Source organism: Gallus gallus, chromosome 3 (assembly GCF_016699485.2).
Source record: "Gallus gallus isolate bGalGal1 chromosome 3, bGalGal1.mat.broiler.GRCg7b, whole genome shotgun sequence".
NCBI lineage: Eukaryota > Metazoa > Chordata > Aves > Galliformes > Phasianidae > Gallus > Gallus gallus.
This window is the reverse complement of record NC_052534.1, coordinates 65816181-65836366: the sequence shown is the minus strand read 5'-3', so window position 1 is coordinate 65836366 and position 20186 is coordinate 65816181. Positions and strand designations below refer to the sequence as shown.

General features: G+C 37.7%; 1 protein-coding gene across 1 annotated transcript in view; it reads right to left on the bottom strand.

The window, feature by feature from the left end:
• REV3L (REV3 like, DNA directed polymerase zeta catalytic subunit) overlaps positions 1 to 20186 on the bottom strand; it is a 115381-nt gene that overhangs the window by 53470 nt on the left and 41725 nt on the right. Inside the window, exons 2-5 of the mRNA XM_015284579.4 lie at positions 14167 to 14356; positions 10654 to 10728; positions 8495 to 8655; positions 4521 to 4617 (exon numbers count right to left, since the gene is read on the bottom strand). Of these exons, the coding sequence (XP_015140065.2) occupies positions 4521 to 4617; positions 8495 to 8655; positions 10654 to 10728; positions 14167 to 14356 (523 nt within the window). The remainder of the gene's footprint in view (positions 1 to 4520; positions 4618 to 8494; positions 8656 to 10653; positions 10729 to 14166; positions 14357 to 20186) is intronic.

The following is a 20186-nucleotide window of genomic DNA, read 5'->3' as shown; positions in this document are numbered from 1 at the left end:
AGCTGCAAGACTAGTGGGAAACAAGAATGAGGGAGGAGGCTGCAAGAACACTGCTGTTACTTATGCTGGTTTGCTCATCTAAAGCAAACATTCGCAACATGTCAGGAAAATATATGAAACAGCTGTATTTCTCATAATCCCAAATCAAACCACATATCCTGAGCAGCTCTAATGCTACAATTACCAGGTGAGAAGACAGCCTGAAGAAGTCAGACTATATCCAGACTTCAGTTAGTTGAGCATACAAACTACCTTAGGTGATTAGCAGTTAATATTTCTTGAAAGACACTCAAGTGGTCTGCTACATACATCACCCTATATATATAGAAGACTAACGACTGGACTCATATCATATGCATTTATTCTGCAAAAATCAAGATAATGTCAGTGCCATCTAAAAAAATCAGGATTTGAGGATATCTTCATTAGAACAAGGTTAGAAAATAATACTTATCAAGTCCTAGTCAACCTTCTTCATAGCATCTAAGCTTTGTTTTGTAAAACAGAAAACAGAATTGTTTGCAAGGCACAGCTTGGAACGTCGATGTATGGAAAGCAGCTTCAGGTGAGGAGGAGCACAGAAACTGAAACAACCTAACTCTACGAGAACAAAGTTTACTGTGCTGAAAAGCAAGATAAATCAAGGTTGCAGAATGATGTGCTACCACGACTAGGCCACTAGAGATATATTTAAAATGAATTTACAATTCCCTTTTATACCTGCACACAAAAGTGAAAAACTAAAAGACAAATCTCATGTATATATGTAGAAAAAGCTCCAAATCAATTACTTTGAAAACAGGAAGAGAAATTAAGGAGAATGGTCCTTATTTTTGTGGAAATAAGTTTGTTGGCAGTAACTGTTGCCATAATAACAAAGTAGGATAAAAGCTCTGCTCAAAGACAGTACTGAGGTTTGGTTCATCAGGTGCCAAGACACTGAATTAAAGCAAGAATTTACACTGTATTAAAAAATCATCCACTACAGTTTGCTGCATTCAATACCCTCAAAAATCCTGAAGGATGGGCATCAAGGTCAGTACCTTAATTCACCAACATTAATGACAGGGTAGGGAAATGAGTTCTGTGATGACTGTCTCAGGTATTTATAATGTTAAACTGAGGATGGCAGATATAAAATGAATCCCATAGAGTAGCTAAAAGGTGTCATTCCACTCCACTGACAAGGACTCTACACTTTCACATAATTATTTTAATATTCCATACTCTGTTCATGGAAGAACTTTCTTTGTCTGCAGTATGTTCCAATGACTGGAATAATATACATTTAATTAAAGGCCAAATGGCTACATAAAAACATGTACACTCTGACAAGTGAAAAAAGCAATTATGACAGCCAGAAATCTAGTAGAAATCTTGGACATTACACAACTGCTAGACTGTGTAATAGCATTATTTGCCATTTTCACATAAAATAGAGCTCAATAGCAGATCTAGGACTTATGGAAGAAAACACTTGTCAAAAAACACCCTACCAATCATACTGCTTTCAACACACCATGCCCAAGTGGGAGACCTGACCATGAGATTACTCCAAGTCTGATGTTTACTAGAAAGTTCCCCCTGGAATCCATGGAAGTGTTTCATCATTTATTAAGAGCTACCCGAGGAGTAACATAAATGTGTCTCATATGAACTAACACCAGCATGCATCATACCTAAAAGCCTTACAACACCAGGGATTCCCAGCCACTACTGCCTTTGGACATTTGCCCACTTCATAACAGAACCATTCCAGAATTAGATCTAAAAAAACTGCTCCTGGCTTCATATAGTAAGCCAACAATATCAGCAAGAGGTTAATCAGCACAGGAGATGGATGGAATATGCTGTTCTGGAAAAGTAGTAGAGCAGTGAGGTGCTATCCAGTACTAAGAAGTGAGTTCAGTCACCAAGAAACTTCAGCACAGTTCTCAAATGTGGTTTTGAAATAAGGATTCATCACTGGCATTTACTACACAACATGCTGTTACTGCTATATACAAAACTTTCAAGTAATATTTTGCCTATTACCAGACATCTAGCATCAGATTTCAACTGTTTGCTATCCTGTACTAGAAAAGTCAAGAAATGCCGGCTTGGTCAAAACAGAACTTGTTATCGCATGCAGCAAGGACATGACAAATACATGTTGGAATCTCTCTCTAAGTTGATTCTGAATGTACACAAAACTAACTAAACAGATATACTCATCGTTTATACAAGACAGTCCTCTACATTATGTGGTCTCAAACAACATTTGACTGTTTTCCCCTTCTGCTTTCTCTTGACAGACAACTAACAACAATGAACAGGTAACAAGTAGTAGAATATTTACAAGACACTCATATCTGATATATATAATGAAGAACAAAGACTTCAGAGTTCAGTAAGGACATGTAAGAGACACTCCGAGCACTGTTGGAAACAGTCAAATGGTGAAAGACAGTAAATAAAAACTGTGCAGTGAGCAATTCACAAAGCATTTAAATATTTAAACTCGAGCTCTTCAAGGAGACTGAATAATAAAATGAAGAGACTGTGCTGGGATCACACAACAAAGAATATATAGCTATACAGAGAAAACTAATGTTTGGAATTAAGAATGTACTTTGCTAAAGAAAAGGAGGGAAAAAAGGCAGGACAGCTTTATATGTATCTTGTAGTGCTGCAGACTGCAAGAATAAAACCATACGGAAAAAAAATCTGAGATGGTTTACCTTAGGTATCCAAGGCTTCCTCGGATAGACATATCCTATACTACTAACTGAGTGAGACTTCCCTCAACAGCATTGACCATGACACTCACAGGCTAATTCACCTAACATAGGTGGAAGTTTTCAGAATTTTAAAGGAAATGAACCAGGAAGGTAATCTGAACATGGGACAAACTACAATATGATCATGATTACAAGAATATTCTTTTAAGTTGATGTCTCCTATAATTAATCCAGGAGAAATTATAAGAGGCAGAGAAGTTCATACAGATACAGCAAAAGTAAAATCACAAATGGAAAATAGTTTAGATTTGCTACTTTGCAGTGGCATGTATATCCTACAGCACTTGGAATACAGTCATGATAGAAAACTTTTAATAAAATAATTCATTTTCTAGACAAAGGAACATTTGACACAATATCAAATGGGAAGCAATTTAAGTTGGAGGAGATGTAAATGAGTTCCTAAATTATTAAAGTGAGTAAAAGGCTGGCTAAAGGTAAAATTCCTCCTGGTTATAGAAGAAAGATATCAGGGTTGATAGAAAATTCTTAGCACTGAATGTAGACAAGTTTTGAGGACTGAATTTGTTTTACGTCTTTAATATTGTTGATAGGAAATGCAGGAGCGTACTAATAAAATGTGTTGATAAGGCAGGCTGTTAGACATACTGCAATCAGATCATAATATCGTAAAACAAGCTGTATATCTGAGAACTAGAATAATAGAAATAGGATGGAATTAAAAAATGGGATAAAAGACCCTATGTGATCTTATAAGGAATTCCAACTGGAAGATTATCACTTGGATAAAAAGGAAGAGGAATGTCTGGTATTAATGAATCCAAACACATGCTTTATCTTATTAAAGTAAAGCCATTCCAAGTTGCAAACTGTAGGCTAGAAAAAAAGGAAAAGCATAGAAGACAGACATGAACATTTTAAGCTGAGATTCTTACATAGCTACTGTTTGACATGGACAAACTGTAATACATAATGCCTCCCATTTATTTGCATGGAAACAGATACAAAGAGCACAACAACGGTATTTAATAGAGCAAATTCTCAGCTACAAAACACTGTTTTTCAACATAGTCAATGCCATTAGCTATATATTTTCGCTAGTGACAGGAATTTGCATGCCATACTTGTGAAAATCCACAGTAGCACAGATGATCCACTGTCTCTGTTGCTACTACTGAAACACACCACCCACCACCTCACTGTGCTCACATCCACTGTTTGGTTTCCATAAACATTCAGGAAGCACCAATGAACGTCAGTGGATACCGCTTTTTCTGCATGGAGGAATTCAATTCCACACCTTCACTTCATACCCAGTTCCACAGCAGACACCATTGTGTCAGACTGTCCCTCTGCTGCCATCTGTTGCATGGTAACAACATGTAGTGGAAAATTGGTGGGAATGCTCAACCTCTACTGTCATACCACCAACATTTCCCTCTGACATTGTGGGGCAACTAACAAAATAGGAGGCATTACTTTTGAAGCAGCCCTCCTATTACACTGTTTAGTTTTTCATTGGAAGTCATTAGCTAGAAATGTATTTTCGAAGATACAGAAAAATAGATTTTAAACATTGCTATTATTATCTCCCAGTTAGTTTACTACCAGCACTTACAAGAGATACATAGTCTGAGATGATCAAAATACAAAGAAACAAAATAATGATTCTCTGTGTCACCTTTAAATGTGGGACTGGACTGGAACCCTGTAGTACATACAAATTGCTTCTAATGAGCAAATACAGCATATATTAAAAGAAAATTAAGACATGCTGACCTTGGTATTTCATCTTCTTCCCATTCGATGAAAGATGCACTGTTTGAATTTGCTGCAGAATTGATTCTGTCATGCTTACTTCCACCTGATGTATCACCTGGAAAGAAAAATAGTAGGAGAAATTAGTTCATTTATGCTTCAGAAATTGCAGCTATTATTTAATACTATCAAAATGCTTCTGAAGAATAAATAACACCTGCATGATATTGGCTTCAAAAAGTCATTTAAATGACTTGACTTTCTTAATTATATGTAGACACGCATAAGATGAAAAATGTTTTCAACACTGACATTACTAGAATTAAATTTGCTGTAGTCTACTTGTACCTTAACCTGAACTCTAGCTTTTTTCTTTGAGCGAGTTACTACACCATGCTTTCTTAGTCTTAGGTACAATTCAGGATTCCCAAGTGTCTGGGTCCTCAGGTCAGATCCCAGTGGAAAACGGAAGCCAAAGTAAACTATGAATTCTTCTTCACACATTTTGTCTTTCTTACCCATTAATACATCTGGAATATACACAATATATGTGTGGCCAGATGCAGTAGCAGTTAAATAGAAACCTATGAGGAAAGTAGATGTTGTCTGACCTACAAATTCAGAAAACATTTTTTAAGTTTGCTTGGATGTGTCAGTACAAGGAAGTATGCTTCAAGGTCATGCTGGAGAAGTCCCCTTTGAAGATTTACTACTTCCTTCGTGGTCTCCTTCTGAACCTTCACTCTTCAGAAGGAGGAACAACAATATACGCTGGATGTGGCATAAGAAAGGAAAAAAGCCTATGAATGGAGATGGAGGAGGGGGAATTAGAGGAGAAAACTTTAAAATTACTCTCTTCCACTCCAGTGTCAAAGAGCAGCTGGAACCTTGAATTTTCTCAGCTATATTGGTTTGTATCACAAACTGACAGGTTTCTTTTTTTTCCTGTATTAATACCCAAAAATTTTATATTGGTTGAAGACAGTATCAATTTAACTGTCTGAAGCTTTCAATAATTATTTACTAGAACATATAATTTTATTCTATAATTTTAAAAGCAAGTATTGCACACATTCTCAGCTAATTTTCCACTACCTGGAATAACAAAGACAGGAATAGCTCATTTAACAGAAAAGCCATGCATTATAGTGTTAATACAGAACTAATTGGGAAACATTATGCCAAAAATGCCTTAGAAACTCTAAGCTCTATTGGACTGAATAGCTGCGTGTCAAAAGGACAACATATCACAGCAGCTAGGAAAGTCTGTAAGTTAACAGGGAAATTTCACCAACAACATACTAACTTTTGAAAATCGTTAGCATTTCAAACACCAGAGCAGTTTTATCATATTAGAAGTATCTGAATACATCTAAAAAGTGAATCTCAAATTGCCCTATCAGTTTGTTTCTTCCTTCAGTAACGTTAATCAAATGGACGGAGATTTAACAACACTTAATATCTCCTTTGCTTGACAAGACTTTTAAAGACTGTAACACTGACACACAAAGGCCTTTTAGAGTCATATTATAGAAGAACATTCAACTTCTGAAAAGTAACAAAAATTTTGTAACAGTTTTTTAATAGTTTTATTTGGACATGGTGCACAAATGCAGCCCTATTCCTTACTATCCATTAAGAGAAGGATTTGAACTTAAGAGGAACTTCTGTGTCTTCTGGATGCAAGCTACTGAGGGCAATCTACCTGCTTATCTTTCTCAGCCTTAGAATCTGTCTGCCCATCTCCATGACAAACATATCTACGGAAATAGGTATTCTGATGCTGACTACTTATATCTAGCAACAGATTTATTATTGAATTTTACACTCCTTACCAACATGATTTTTACATCTTCTACAAGGGAAGCATGCTGTACTTATTTCGGCAAAAGCTCATACTGAAATCTATGAAAAAAGAAACATATGGTACAAACTACAGCTGACTAAAGTAAACATGGTAAGTGTACCAGCCATAAGCAGAAGCTGTGCCTTATTCACCAGCCTGACAGGTCTCGGCTTGGATCTTCCTAGGTTTGTTGTGCAAGTGCTAGCCACTCAACAGCACTGCCTCTACATGTTGTACCCCTTTGTCTTTAAGCTGCTGTGCTAGGAGTAGTAGATAGTAATCCCTTGCCTGGGACCTGCAACAGATTGAAGCACATGTGATGTGGAGCCACTCAAAATGGTATTGATCTTTCTAGGAGTACTGCCTCTATTATCTGGTCAAGATAGGACAAGATAGTTTGTCAGGTTCTTCCTTTTACCCTCTCCATTTTCTACGCTGCAAGAACTTTCAAAGTCGTAGACTCACAGAATCATAGAATGGCCTGGGTTGAAAGGACCACAATGATCATCGAGTTTCAACCCCCCTGTTATGTGCAGGGTCGCCAACCAGCAGACCAGGCTGCCCAGAGCCACATCCAGCCTGGCCTTGAATGCCTCCAGGGATGGGGCATCCACAGCCTCCTTGGGCAACCTGTTCCAGTGCGTCACCACCCTCTGTGTGAAAAACTTCCTCCTAATATCCAACCTAAACCTCCCCTGTCTCAATTTAAAACCATTACCCCTTGTCCTATCACTATCCACCCTCATAAACAGCCATTCCCCCTCCTGTTCATATGCTCCCTTCAAGTTTTGGAAGGCCACAATGAGGTCTCCCTGGAGCCTTCTCTCTCCAAGCTGAACAATCCCAGTTCCCTGAACCTTTCCTCATAGGACAGGTTCTCCAATGATCTCAGACCCTGCTCCTGTTCCACCCTATTCTCTTCATCCCATCGAAACATAGGTCTCTCATGTCTAAGTAAATGATGAAGGAGAATACAAACAGCTGATGTCTCTGCTATCTCTCATGTCAAAGGGAAAGGAAGAACTATGGAAAAACAACAGGAGTAACTATTCAGTACTATTATATTGCATGTCTCCAGAAGACCACTGTGGATGCGTGGAAGGTACCTGACTAAATCTCCTCAGGGACAGGAGGTCATGAAGGTCCTGAAGGTCCTGAAGATGCTTGTCTCTGAATGAGTTTTATTTTCTACAGTTACAACACAACTAAAAAGTGCAGCCTACTGTTGTGTATGGAAAGTGTGTTTTCTTTAGAAGTTATGAAATCCATGCACTTATTTATTGCTGTCTAGATACACACAAATAGAAAATATGGGGAAAAAATTGAAGACAGAATGATTCATTTTCTGATTTTACAGAAAGATATTTTACCATTCTAATGAAAACTTGCTTAAGCTATCAGAACAATCATAACAAAAAAAACCCCAAACTTATTTTTTTTTAAATAAGTATCAAAGACATTATGTTTTTCATAGTGTTATCTCCCCTTTATACTGCAGCATTTAGATAACAACATGTATGTTCTCACCAACCTTCAGTTTCACCTAAGTGCATACATTCAGAAAGTCCAATTATTTTTCAAAATGAAAACTAAAAATATGTCCTTTGCTCAGGCATTTGTATTTCACATTTCAGCACTGAGTAAATGACCTTAGTACAAACAGAAGCATTCTAATTAAAAACAGTGGAGCACTACAAAATTCTAGCTGGATTGTAAACGCATTACTACAGCAAAAATGAAATAAATTGGCGTAGGGATGAAGTACAAATATCAATACAATTTAAGCAACACGATTACTATGCTACCTCTCGTGCAAATTCAAGTAAGTATCATATCAAAAAAGGGTTAATTTATTTTCTAATGCCTAACTTGAAAAGCGGTGTGAATATCTTGTGAAAAATGGTCAAAAGCACAATGCTGACAAAATCTGTTTTTTTACACATGGTATCCCATTTTCACAGGACAGGCTTTTCCCCAACACCAAAGCACAAAAAGGAAAATCGATGAAAAGCTATACATAGATTTAATTTTGACACAGAAGACAATCTAAAAGGAAACAAGATGTAATACCCATTTGACCAAAGTGTTAAAAAAATGGTAATTTTTAGCCCTCAAAACAATTGTTTTGTCGTAAGAAAAAAGTCCTTACTTTTTCTTCTTGCCTTTCTGAATTTGACAGCAGCCAGGTTTATTAAATTCATTCCATATAAGTTGTAATCTATGAAGAGCTGAAGGAGGTAGGGAATATGGGCTTCGTGAGGCTGGTAAGATTTGTTCATTATGGCTCCACCTTGCAGAAGCTCACATACTCTAAAATTAAAAATAAATCAGAACATAGTACTGCAATTGTTTCCAGTACAACAATGCTGTTGTTTGATTTTATCCAAACATAAAATAAATTAAAATATAAAGCATTTATAAAGGAAAATATAAAATATGATTTGCCTTAGTTGTACTTTTAACTTAAAAACTTTATGTTCACAACAATGGATTCCCCAACATGTCACCTCCCAATAATGAACACTGAGTGTTAATTCTGTAAATCTCAGCTTAAACAAACAAACAAAAAGAGCAGAACAGAAAACAAACAAACAAACAAACAACAACCCTCCAAAGACAAATCATACCATATACTATCTGTGCAACATGTCCTAAGCTGATAATAGTCCATGGAAATACTTTTACAGAACAACTATGGCATCTGTATGCCTACAAACCAGCAATAACTTTGAATCTCTCTCCAGTTCTCCCTGGCATATTTATGAAGAAATCCTGCATTGTTTTAAAGTTTCATACCATACACACAGAAGCGGCACTTTAACAGCTTCTAAGAAGCTCAGTAGGTCTGCTGTTTTAAACACCTGCACATTAAAAAGCAATTGCAGGCATTTCCATAATTATAAATAAGTGCAATAAATTTATCTCAAAATAGTATGATATTTCTAAATCAAAGAATAACACTAAGTATTTCTGAATGCAAGGAATAAGATTAAAACAATAAAGTTTTATCTAGAAAGATTAAAGGAATAAAATATGTGAAGTGTCAGTCAATTCAAACATGAGAATCTCCAAAAATCCAAACTGTTACCCAACTGTCACCAAGTCATACATGTACAGACTACATTAAGATAGAAATTTAGCACAATGCAGAACTGTCCAGACCATCATTAGAAAAGTTACGAGGGGTAATAATACGCAATTAAGGATTTCAGTTTATGCTGGAGAAATAACTCCTCTTTATTTATCACTGTCACAGTGGCTGCAGTAAACTCAGGAAGTCTGAGAACCAAGCACCGTGCTTTCATTTCATAGGGCACTACAGAAACTGTTTAACAAAAACAGCTCTTCAGTTTTGAAGCTATATTCCTGTAATGGGCACAGGAACCTAAAACGTGAAAACTAACAAAATCCACTTCTAATGTCACAGAATCATATCATCAAATGGTTTGGGTTGGAAGGGACCCTTAAAATCATCTAGTTCCAACCCCCTGCTATAGGCAGGGACAGCTCCCTATAGACCAGGTTGCTCACAGCCCCATCCGGCCTGGCCTTGAATGTTTCCAAGGAGGGGGCATTCACAGCCACACTGGGCAGCCTGTTCCAGTGTCTCACCACCCTCACAGTAAAGAGTTTCTTCCTAATACCTAGTCTAAATCTACCCTCCTCCAGTTTAAAGCCATTTCTTCTCATCCTGTCACTACCTGCCCTTAAAAAAATCCCTCCCCAGCTTTCCTGTATGTCCCCTTCAGGTACTGGAAGGCCGCTATAAGGTCCACTCCAAAGCCTTCTCTTCTCCAGGCTTAAGAGCCATGACTTTCTCGGCCTGTCCTCATAGGGGAGGTGCTCTGGCCATCTGATCATCTTCACGGCCTCCATCTGGACCTTCTCTAACAACTCCATATCCTTCTTGTGCTGGGGGCCCCAGAACTGGATGCAGTACTCCAGGCGGGTGCTCACGAGAGAAAGCATGAATGACTACTACTTATAAAATAGAACTACATTGTTTTTGTTAAGTTCTATATGAAAAATAAAACTATGCAAATATGTTCAAGTACATAAAAATCACAGTTAATACAAGATAACTGAAAGCATGTATAATTTGGTTCTATTTCGCAAACATGCTACTCCCTTAAAAATACTGTTACTGGCATGCTTAAAATTAGTAATTCTCCTACTGTTTTGAAAAGCTTGGACAATACTTTCATTACTTCTACTGTTAAAATGTACACAGATCTTGCTCCAAAAACTACTTTTTTCCATTCTAGATACAGGGAAATTAGCCAAAAGTTCATATCACTGTATCCTTACCTTTTTACCATTGCAGGATTGTAAAGATATATCTTCATGAACTGTCTCTCCTTCTCATGGTAACCATAAAAAGGCCTGGAGAGAAAGAAGTAAAAGGAAGAGGCTATCCAGTTAAATGGTGGCCTTTATTCAACTGCAGTTTACCATGAAGCATATGAAAACCCAGAAGAAAAAAAACAGATGAACTGCATACATATCTGGGAAAATGAAAATTCCAAGCATCACGCCAAAAATCATTATACATCAAATGTATTTCTTAATAGTACGTTTTCACTCAATTTCAAAACCTGAAGTGCTTCTGGTGCACGTGACAATTCTTTACAAACAGATTCTACAGAATCTTAACCATTATTATTATACACCATTAAAAACACATTATATTTCTGAATAGTAACACAGTACATATTTCATGAAAGACGGTGACTCAGTGGGGTCAGATGTGGAACGTGCACACATTTGAATTTGGGGAGGAAGGCAAAGTAAAAATGGAAAAAAAGAATGCAGATGTCTGGGGAAAGATAGGGTTATACTGCACACTTTGCATTAGAAATTTCAGTGTAATATAGATAGGTGGGTTCAACAGAAAGCTCCTGTCATTGGTCACAAGTCTGCTAGAGATGGTAAGATCACAAGATGACAGTGTTTAATGATGCCACCCATTTTCTGAATGACTAATTTCAAGTATTTTCCACATTACTTGGTGAAGCACCAAGTACTAAAAACTATAGCTGAAGATAAGGGGAACACTACATTACTACATAACATCAAGGATAAAAACATTAGGCTCTATACGTGTAAAATTACCTAAAACCTAAAAGGTTCACTTAAGCACTTCTGGCTTAGCACTGTTTCTCGCCTTCCTCATACGTAAACACACTGATGCCACACCATCACAATAGTACTTTCATTAAATTTATTAGCACTGGCCTGCTTCAAAAACAGTGTTCAGCTCTTCTGATAAATGCTGTAACAAAGTCACTGAGGACATTAATTTCACAGATCAGGTGTAAATGAGTAAATATCAGCTGTGTAATATAAATAACTGAACAATGAGAACAGCTTAAAAGAATGAATAGCTGCCCCTTTTCAGTGATTACTAGTCATCTCGTGCACTAAATGAGGCATGAATCCTGAAGAAAATAGGATTTGAGAATGCAATTAAAGAATACATGTCATAATGAATATGTCAAGGCTAAGCTGAGGCTGCACAGGCAATATTAATTCTGGTATTACTTGACTGAATTACTGACTTTTCAGCATCAAGAACGCTAATCTAATCTAACATGCTTGTAATACAGCATGTTAAGGAAACAGGCCATAATTCAATGCACCGGGCAAATGCAAGAAGTCTACAGTTCGCAGCAGTTCTGTTGACTGAAGTCAATAGAAGTCCCGGTATGCATATATTCAATTGTTACTTTGATAAAACATTATTAAAAAGTTGAGCTTTGATGTTTACTTGCAATGCTTAAAAAGAAAGTAATTAGAAGGTTTTCAGTCCTAAATTAAATGCAAAGTCAACAATACAGATGACCTTTATATGATCATATGCGTTCACATATATTGTATGTGATAAGAAACAGTTAGATCTGGTACTAAGGAACATGGTTTAGTAGGGACATATTGGCAGTAGGTGGACAGTTGGACTAGATGATCTTGGAGGTCTTTTCCAACCTTGGTGATTGTATAATTCTGTATATATGTATTCTACATTTAGAGTGAACTTATGGTATTAAAGCTGAGGTAAGTCGAAGCAACAAAACTGAAACTGTTACGCTGGAAAAGAGGACATGAGATCTTGTATGATGAAGCAATCTCTCTTAGATAAATAGTAATAAACTTAATGACAGTTAACGCTGTAGGTAAGTAAATTAAGAACAACTTTTTTGAAGTTAGCGCTTGCAAGGCAAATGACCCATACTCACATTGACATCGAAGCCAGGACAGTAAGAATAACCACACTTACAAAGTAAGATACGAAAACCTACTTCAACTTTGCAAAACAGAAGGAAAACGTATTTCACCTGCTTATACAAGGACCTTTGCTATGCCTGGAAGCTAACACAACAAATATCCTATTATACCAGTAACGGTTTACAGAACAGCTTTCCTACTAATATAGAGAAAAATGGGTAAGATATCTCCAAGATTTAAAGAAAAATACAGGCTTCTCAACACAGAGACACTTTAACATCTACAACCAAAGCCTGACTTCAGCTAGAACAGAAAAAAACAAACACTTCTGTTACTACACAAGAATGTCTATCTTCCCAGGTAAAAGTTTAAGGTGTATTACAATTTCTTTTAGGGGCATCCCATTAGCCTCTTCCAACGCTTCCTGAAGTAAAGTGATTCTCAGTAAAGACCGCTTTGAAGCTCTAAGGCAAAAGAGGTGAAAAAAGGACAGGCTCCTACTCTGTCTGTTGTCTTCTCACTGATTCAAGGAGGAAAGACTGCCTTCAGCAGGTTAATCCACCCAGGCTACATTGTTAAGATGAACAGCTATGCCAATATTCATACAGCTCTCAGAAAAAAAGGAAAAATAAAGAAAAAATATGGTGGGTTAGCATTCCTGCTATTGCAAAAACAAAGTCCTGATTAAAAGTAAAAAAAAGATACTATCGTCACTTTGCCGGCAATACTTAGAAGACAGCACTACAATTGGCTGGGAACAGAAAGATTATCTTCCCAAACCTAATATTTAGAAAGGACATGTTTCAAAAGACCATAAAAAAAAAAAAAGTAAAAGGTAGTGCTGCATAGTACTGAAAATTAGCATTTACATTGTTTCGCAGGTGAAAAATTCAATGCGTATACAAACCGTGTTCCTTCAGGACAGCTTCCTGTTATTCACCATGATTTGACACGTTTTACAATCCTTGGTTATGCAAGTCAAATAAAAATCGATCAAGAGAATCCTTAAAATGTTAACAGTCAGTAATAATATACAGAAAGCTACACCAAATAAAAACAGAACATTCACCTTGACAGACAAGTGAGTAATGTTTAAGACCCTCTTGTTCATGCCCTGAGCTGCCAGAAGGATCAATGTAAAACATGACCTGACAGTCCCATGATAGACCTTCTAGAGGTGCCATCTTAGACTACTGAAATATAAAAAGAAAAGACGACCTATAGGTAGACTCCTGCCAGACATGTTTGGTCACAGGGAACTTAGAATAACCCAGACAGGTAGAAAATGATGTCGGGAACATATTGCTATTGCAGCAGAAAAATACTCAAAAGAACAGAGCTGGAAAACAATAGGCAGTAGGATCCAATTTAGGTACAAAATGTTTGAGTCAAGTATAACTGTTGACTATGTTAGATCAAAGCAAGTGAAAAGAGTACAGGCCTGTATGAGGGCAGACGGAGGGGAAAGGGGGGAAAAAAAAAGAATAAAGGCAAAGAAAGAGCCCATAGTCACCTAAGTCCATGCCAAGTATTTCTAAATAGAACTGCAGAAAGCATTTCAAAACAAGTAAAAAAAGAATCTTAACAGGTCATACTTACATTCCAGATACTAATGACACCTTGAAAACATGTTGAATAGTAGAAGACGGATTGCCTAAAGCAACATTAAGTGCTCTGTCAATGCTGAATGCCACTTGGCGGAGATAGTGTTCTGGATGCTGACCAAAACCATCATATGGTACATAGAGGTAAGGAAAGACACCATGCAAGTGGAGACAAGTCTTCTGACCTAAAACGAGAAGGTAAACATTTATTTTCTAATGACATCTTCATTTAAGTAGTTGCAGAATTTGAAATTTTTCAGGCTATTTTCAGGTTTTGCAGACAGGATACATTGATTAAATAAGTTCAGATCCAATTCAGAGCAGTTCTCACATTTGATTTATTGACTAAAGCAATAAAGAACAGACAAGATTAGATGACATAATGACAAATTCTGTTGTAATCTGAACATGATCCTAACAATTTTCTTCATGATAATAAGACAACACCACTCTGAGAATAATTTTGCACAGTGATTTAGTGTTGGATGGTTTAACCGTTTCTCGGTCCTTGTGAAAATTTGCTGATTTCAAAATTCTTTCCATGCCTTACTTGGATGAGCATACAGCTTCTCAGAAATTAAAAAGAATGTCCAGGGCATCCACTAGGTCATTCAATATCCTAGTTATTAAGGTATAAGTTGGTGTATGGAACGTTGATTCCTGTGATATCTCTGCCAGTTTCTAGCCTTCTAATGATATACTTCTTACCGTTAGCTTTCATCAGTCTGCAACAACAGCAGAATGAGAAAAAACACCATGAAAGCCATAGTGCTAGACAAGACCACAGCTCAAGTTTCTGTTTTGGACAAGGTAAGTACAGCAATGGGGATTGAGATCTTCCAAACACCACCAATGTTTTATTTATTTTATTAGTCTCATCTCTGTTCTTTCCTTACCATAAGACAGCACAGCCTGCATTCACCCCTGAACTGAAGCTCCTGTTCATCACTGTCTTAGCCCCCATGACTTCTCACTGGTGAATGAAAAAGGTTCACAGAAAACTACTGTGTGTAAGCACACATTATTCAGTAGCTCCCACCCCACTGTACAGACAAAGTATATTTTGTATTTTGTCTACGTAGGCACTCTTCATGAAGACAGCACAGCAGTGCCCAAAGGCAATGCTTTAATCAACCACGAGATAAACACTAGGAAGAGGCTGCACAGCCTCAGTGGCCCACAACTCTAATGAACTAAATTTCCAAAAGTTTATTCTTTCAAACTGAGATTACTTCTCAGCAAATGGACCTCTACACTCACCCCCACATTAGTGCTCCACTGGCCACCCAGTAATGACAGCTGTAGGTCCACATTAAAGAGCAAGCAGATCAGACAGAGTCAGGACACCCGCACATTTCTACACCTCCAAAACATGTGCCTTCAAATATCATAAGCAACACAGATTTTTTGTTTTTAAACTGGGGTTCAGATCCATTGTTCTTTCTTCAAATATTTACTGGTCCCTCACGTGATGTCCAAAAGTGAAAGAAGCTGCTCAGGGGATGCTAGCACATGGGATGTTCTCCAAGGTGATTTTTTTTTAAACCTTCTAGAAGTTGAACCCACCAAGTCTCTTCAGCAATGTTTAAATAGTACCTAAATACACATTCATAATCTTGAGGTCATCACCTACAATGATTTCTGCCCATGCTAGAGAAACTAAACAATACGAACTAGAAGCCTTTAAATGGAAAAATGAAGGACAGAATCAACAGCTTTAGATGGCAGGAAAACCTCTGCCCTCATTGTGAGAGAAATCATTTATTAGTAGCATGTGAATGGAGAGAGCACTGATCTGTGCAGTGATAGCAGACAATTAATGTTCTGTATCAAGTTACCAACAAATGTGAGTGTCTCTCCACACCTGTATTTATAACACTGATTGAAACAGGGCTTTCTTCCCCCTGACTAAAATTAGAAGTGGTCTAAATCTCTATGCTTCTTCCTATTTTTACTTTATAAAAGCGTTTTAAACATATCTAAGTGTCACATTCAGAGAGAAATTCAAACTTTACTCATATATGTTTGTCTGAATGCTTACTGAGGCCTTGAAAAAAATGAACAAACCTACCCAACCCAAACTGTACTTAATACTGGAGATACGGAGTAAGAACTTATGGCAGAAATACAGCTCCATCCACAGTTTTGTTACCTACAACTTGTCAAGCCAAATCAGTTCTACACCTGCACATTCATTTTTATCCAACAAGCTCTGAACTCTTGTTCTCTTTATAACACCAAAACATCTTTCCTTTAATGGTTGCCAAACTATTCTGGATTATAACAAAATTGTGCTGCCCTACAAAACAAAATTAGAAAGCACCAAACTAAATAAACCAGGGGCATGGTATGAAGTTACTGTTTAAATTCAGGTTCCCGACAAGTTATGTAGAACAATTACTTAATAATTCTTTTAGAGCTAACATCTGATTAGTCAAGTTAAGTGAGTTAAAAATAAAGGTATATTCATTTCAATTGCAAATATTTAAGATTTTCTGCTGACCTTAAACACCACTTCATTGCTGAATACAAAAACATGTACCAATGTCATGGAAAACACTGTAGCTTTCAAGCGACCAAAGCACCAAACTACCACTTAGTTCCAGGGAAATCTTACAAACCATCCACACTGAATCACTCCCTCGTTTTTGATTCTGCCAGGAAAGCAAACAAGCTGCTGCTGATGGAAGGCTCCGAGCCGGCGAGCAGCTGTTAAGTTACGTGGGTTTGTACACTTACTCACTTTGATCCTTGTTAGCATTCACTCATTTCTCATGACATTCGGCCATACTATTTTTATTTACAGTCCACGTTATTGCAAGTCTTACCCTACTAGTGTAGAACGCAGTCATTTGCTTCCATCATTTAAGTAAAAGCATCGAATTGCACCAGACGTTGCGGTGTTGTGTCTGAGGCTCAGGCTCCAGGAGCAGCAGCCACGGTTTGTGCTGAGCCGCTACAGATTCCTGGGGATTCCTTCCAGTAGAGCCGCAAGAAGAAAACAGATCTACCCACTGAGGAGCTCAGACCACACAGACGTACCAATTAACATCAATTAAAGCCTTGGCATTGGATAAGGTTAAAAAGTTTTATGCTTTAAACATGTCAAATCTCATGTTTCTTTTTTTCTTTCTTTTTTTTTTTTTTTTGAGATACAGACAGAAGCAAATCTGTACTGCTGGAACAACAGTGACTGCCTACAGCAACCAGCTGATGTTTTTACACCTACCCATTGTTTTCTTTAAATCTGCAGAATCAGTAGAAGTGGTGCTCTACAGCAGATTCTGCAGGAGAGCTGTGCAGACTGTGTGACTGCCCTCCTCAGTCTACCAGTGCAAAACTGAAAGCCTAGCAGTGATTTCCAGAGCTTACCTCTTTTCAGCAGATAACAATGTTCCATGCTACTGCACGTGTACATCACAACTACTCTGCATGTGAGCAACACATACGATGGCTCTATTAACAAATGGACATACTGTGTATATAAATGCAACAACTGATAATGATAACCAGCAATCAGGACAAGGATGCTGCCCAGAAGCCCCTCCATAGCCCAAACTCTGTTAAAGAATGGGATCTACGCTGATTGAGTTACCTGCAAGTCACAGACCAAGCACACCAGTACATGATGCAAAGGGGCCGCTGAGTAACATACAGATATCTATAAGTAAAGCTGTGGCTTACTCACAAGCTTTTTTCAGGCACTGAATGAAGCAGTGAATGAATGAATGAGAAGTGCTGCTGTAACACAGGAAAGGAGCAATACACATAGCCCTGAGATACTACAGTATACTCAACTAGCAAACTGGCTACATTCTATGAAAAGAAAAAAGTTCAACCAAACATCAACATAGATGAATAGCCAACATAATGATGAACCAATACGTGGGAAAAAATATATATACAAATATATATTTTTAGACAGGAAAGTGAGCCTTACTTTTTTTTTAGACATAGCCCTAACCCCATACTTATTAAAGCAAGTGACGAAAATGTTACTGAAGTATTAAAACCAAATATAGCTTTTGTGTACTTGAAACCCATGAGACAGGGATTAAAAAAGCAAGCCTGCTAATTTTTGAAGATGGCTGCTATATGCATTACAATTAGGAATGCGTGCCAGATGTAATCCTCACTCTACTGTCATTCAAAATATTAGAAGAAAACGCTGTAATGAGCCTGAAACAGAAAACTTCAATATGATTAGGAGAACTGAAACGAGTAGGATAAAGGAATGCAAAACTACTAGATTGGATATCAAGAACAAGAGAGAACTGGTTTCTTTTAACCACCAGAAAGCTCAGCCACCCAACATAATCTGGAACAGAAAAAAAAAACTAGATGGGATCTATACAGTATCACAGAATGGCTGAGGTTGGAAGAGACCTCTGGAGGGTCATTTGGTCCAACCTACATGCTCAAGCTTATGTACAAGTCATTTCCCAGTAAGGAAGATAGAGAGCCTGAGGATTATCATTTCGGTGTCCTCTGAGACATGCTTTTTCACCATTTGAAAATAAAACTTACTCAGTTTTAGCTTCTAAAAATATCTCTGAGCTAAAACTGTACAAATCTCAGTACAAAAGAAAAATGTGAAAAAAATTAAGGACCTTACTGTACTGTCCAGTTCAGGAATAAATTTAGACAAGGTTCTTGACGTGCTCGATTGACATGAACCTACGGATTCACCACAGCTAGCACATGAAAGTCCTATATATGTATTCGGTCAGGAGAAGACGGAAGTCCATCTGCTCTGAATTTCACAGAATGGTTTGGATTGGAAGGGATCTTTATAGACCATCTAGTCCTTCCCCTCTGTCAGAAGCAGAGACACTGTCCACTAGATAAGGTTGCCCAAAGCCCATCCTAGCTGGCTTGGAACACTTCTAAGGACAGGGCATCTACAACCTCTTTGGCTAGCCACTTCCAGCGTTTCCTCCTATTACATTAAAATTTTCTGATCTAACCCATCATTATCTTTCTTACATTGAAGATCCCTGAGCTGGATGCAGTACTCCCTTGTGTGACCCTATCTGGAGAACTGCCTCCCTTGACTTGCTGGCAACACTTCAGTTTACGCAGCCTAGGATACATGATTTGCCTTCTGGGCTGCAAGCACACATGATCCGTTCAAATCCAACTTTTCACCTACCAGAATCCCCAAGTCCCTCTCTGCAGGGCTGCTCTCAGACAAATTTTTGCCCACCCCTATAGAACTATTTGAGTATTCACACTCCAGCAGTGGATGAGTTCGTGCAGTTATCACTTCCAGTTATTTCTTCCAAAAGACTTTCACTCTCATGGGAAGAATGTCTGGAGCACAGCATGTAGATGAGCCTAAACCAGTGCAGTTATATCCAACAATACTAAAGTAGACTGGACTCTACTAGGCCCGTAAGTCAATACCGGTCCCAAAACATCCAAAAGAAACCACACACTACGTTCTATGGTCCATTCTACCTAGGAATTGTGTCTCATTAGACTGACCGAAACAAAAGCCTACAGGCAAACCTCTACAGACTTAAATTTGTGTCACCGCACAGAAAAGATTTCAAGATTCCAACAGAAGGAGCAAGAAGCTCAAGGACACTTCAGCCTCTGTATTTATGCATGAGACAGGGTGATTCTAAAACACAAGATCCTTGCACGTGATATTTCCAAAAATGAATCAGAACATGACCTACAGTTGCAATACAGTTTCACTAACATTTTACACACAGAACTCAAAGCCGTTTGGTTCCTATGCTATACTTCTTAGTATAGGAACTGACTATGGAACTCTCACAGATTGAAGTGTGATGTACTGGAGACATTTTGAATAGACATCACTTCATATTCAGAAAACTAGAAGAAAATGTGGACAAACACAACTTTAGAGAAAAGTTCAATGATGGTTTACAAGCATATTTCGCTGTGATATTTCTGCCACATATCAAGATTATCCCATTTCAAGAGCATAAGCAGAGCCATAGGGAACAAATGTACAAAACCCATTTCTGTAAGTAAAGTAAGCAA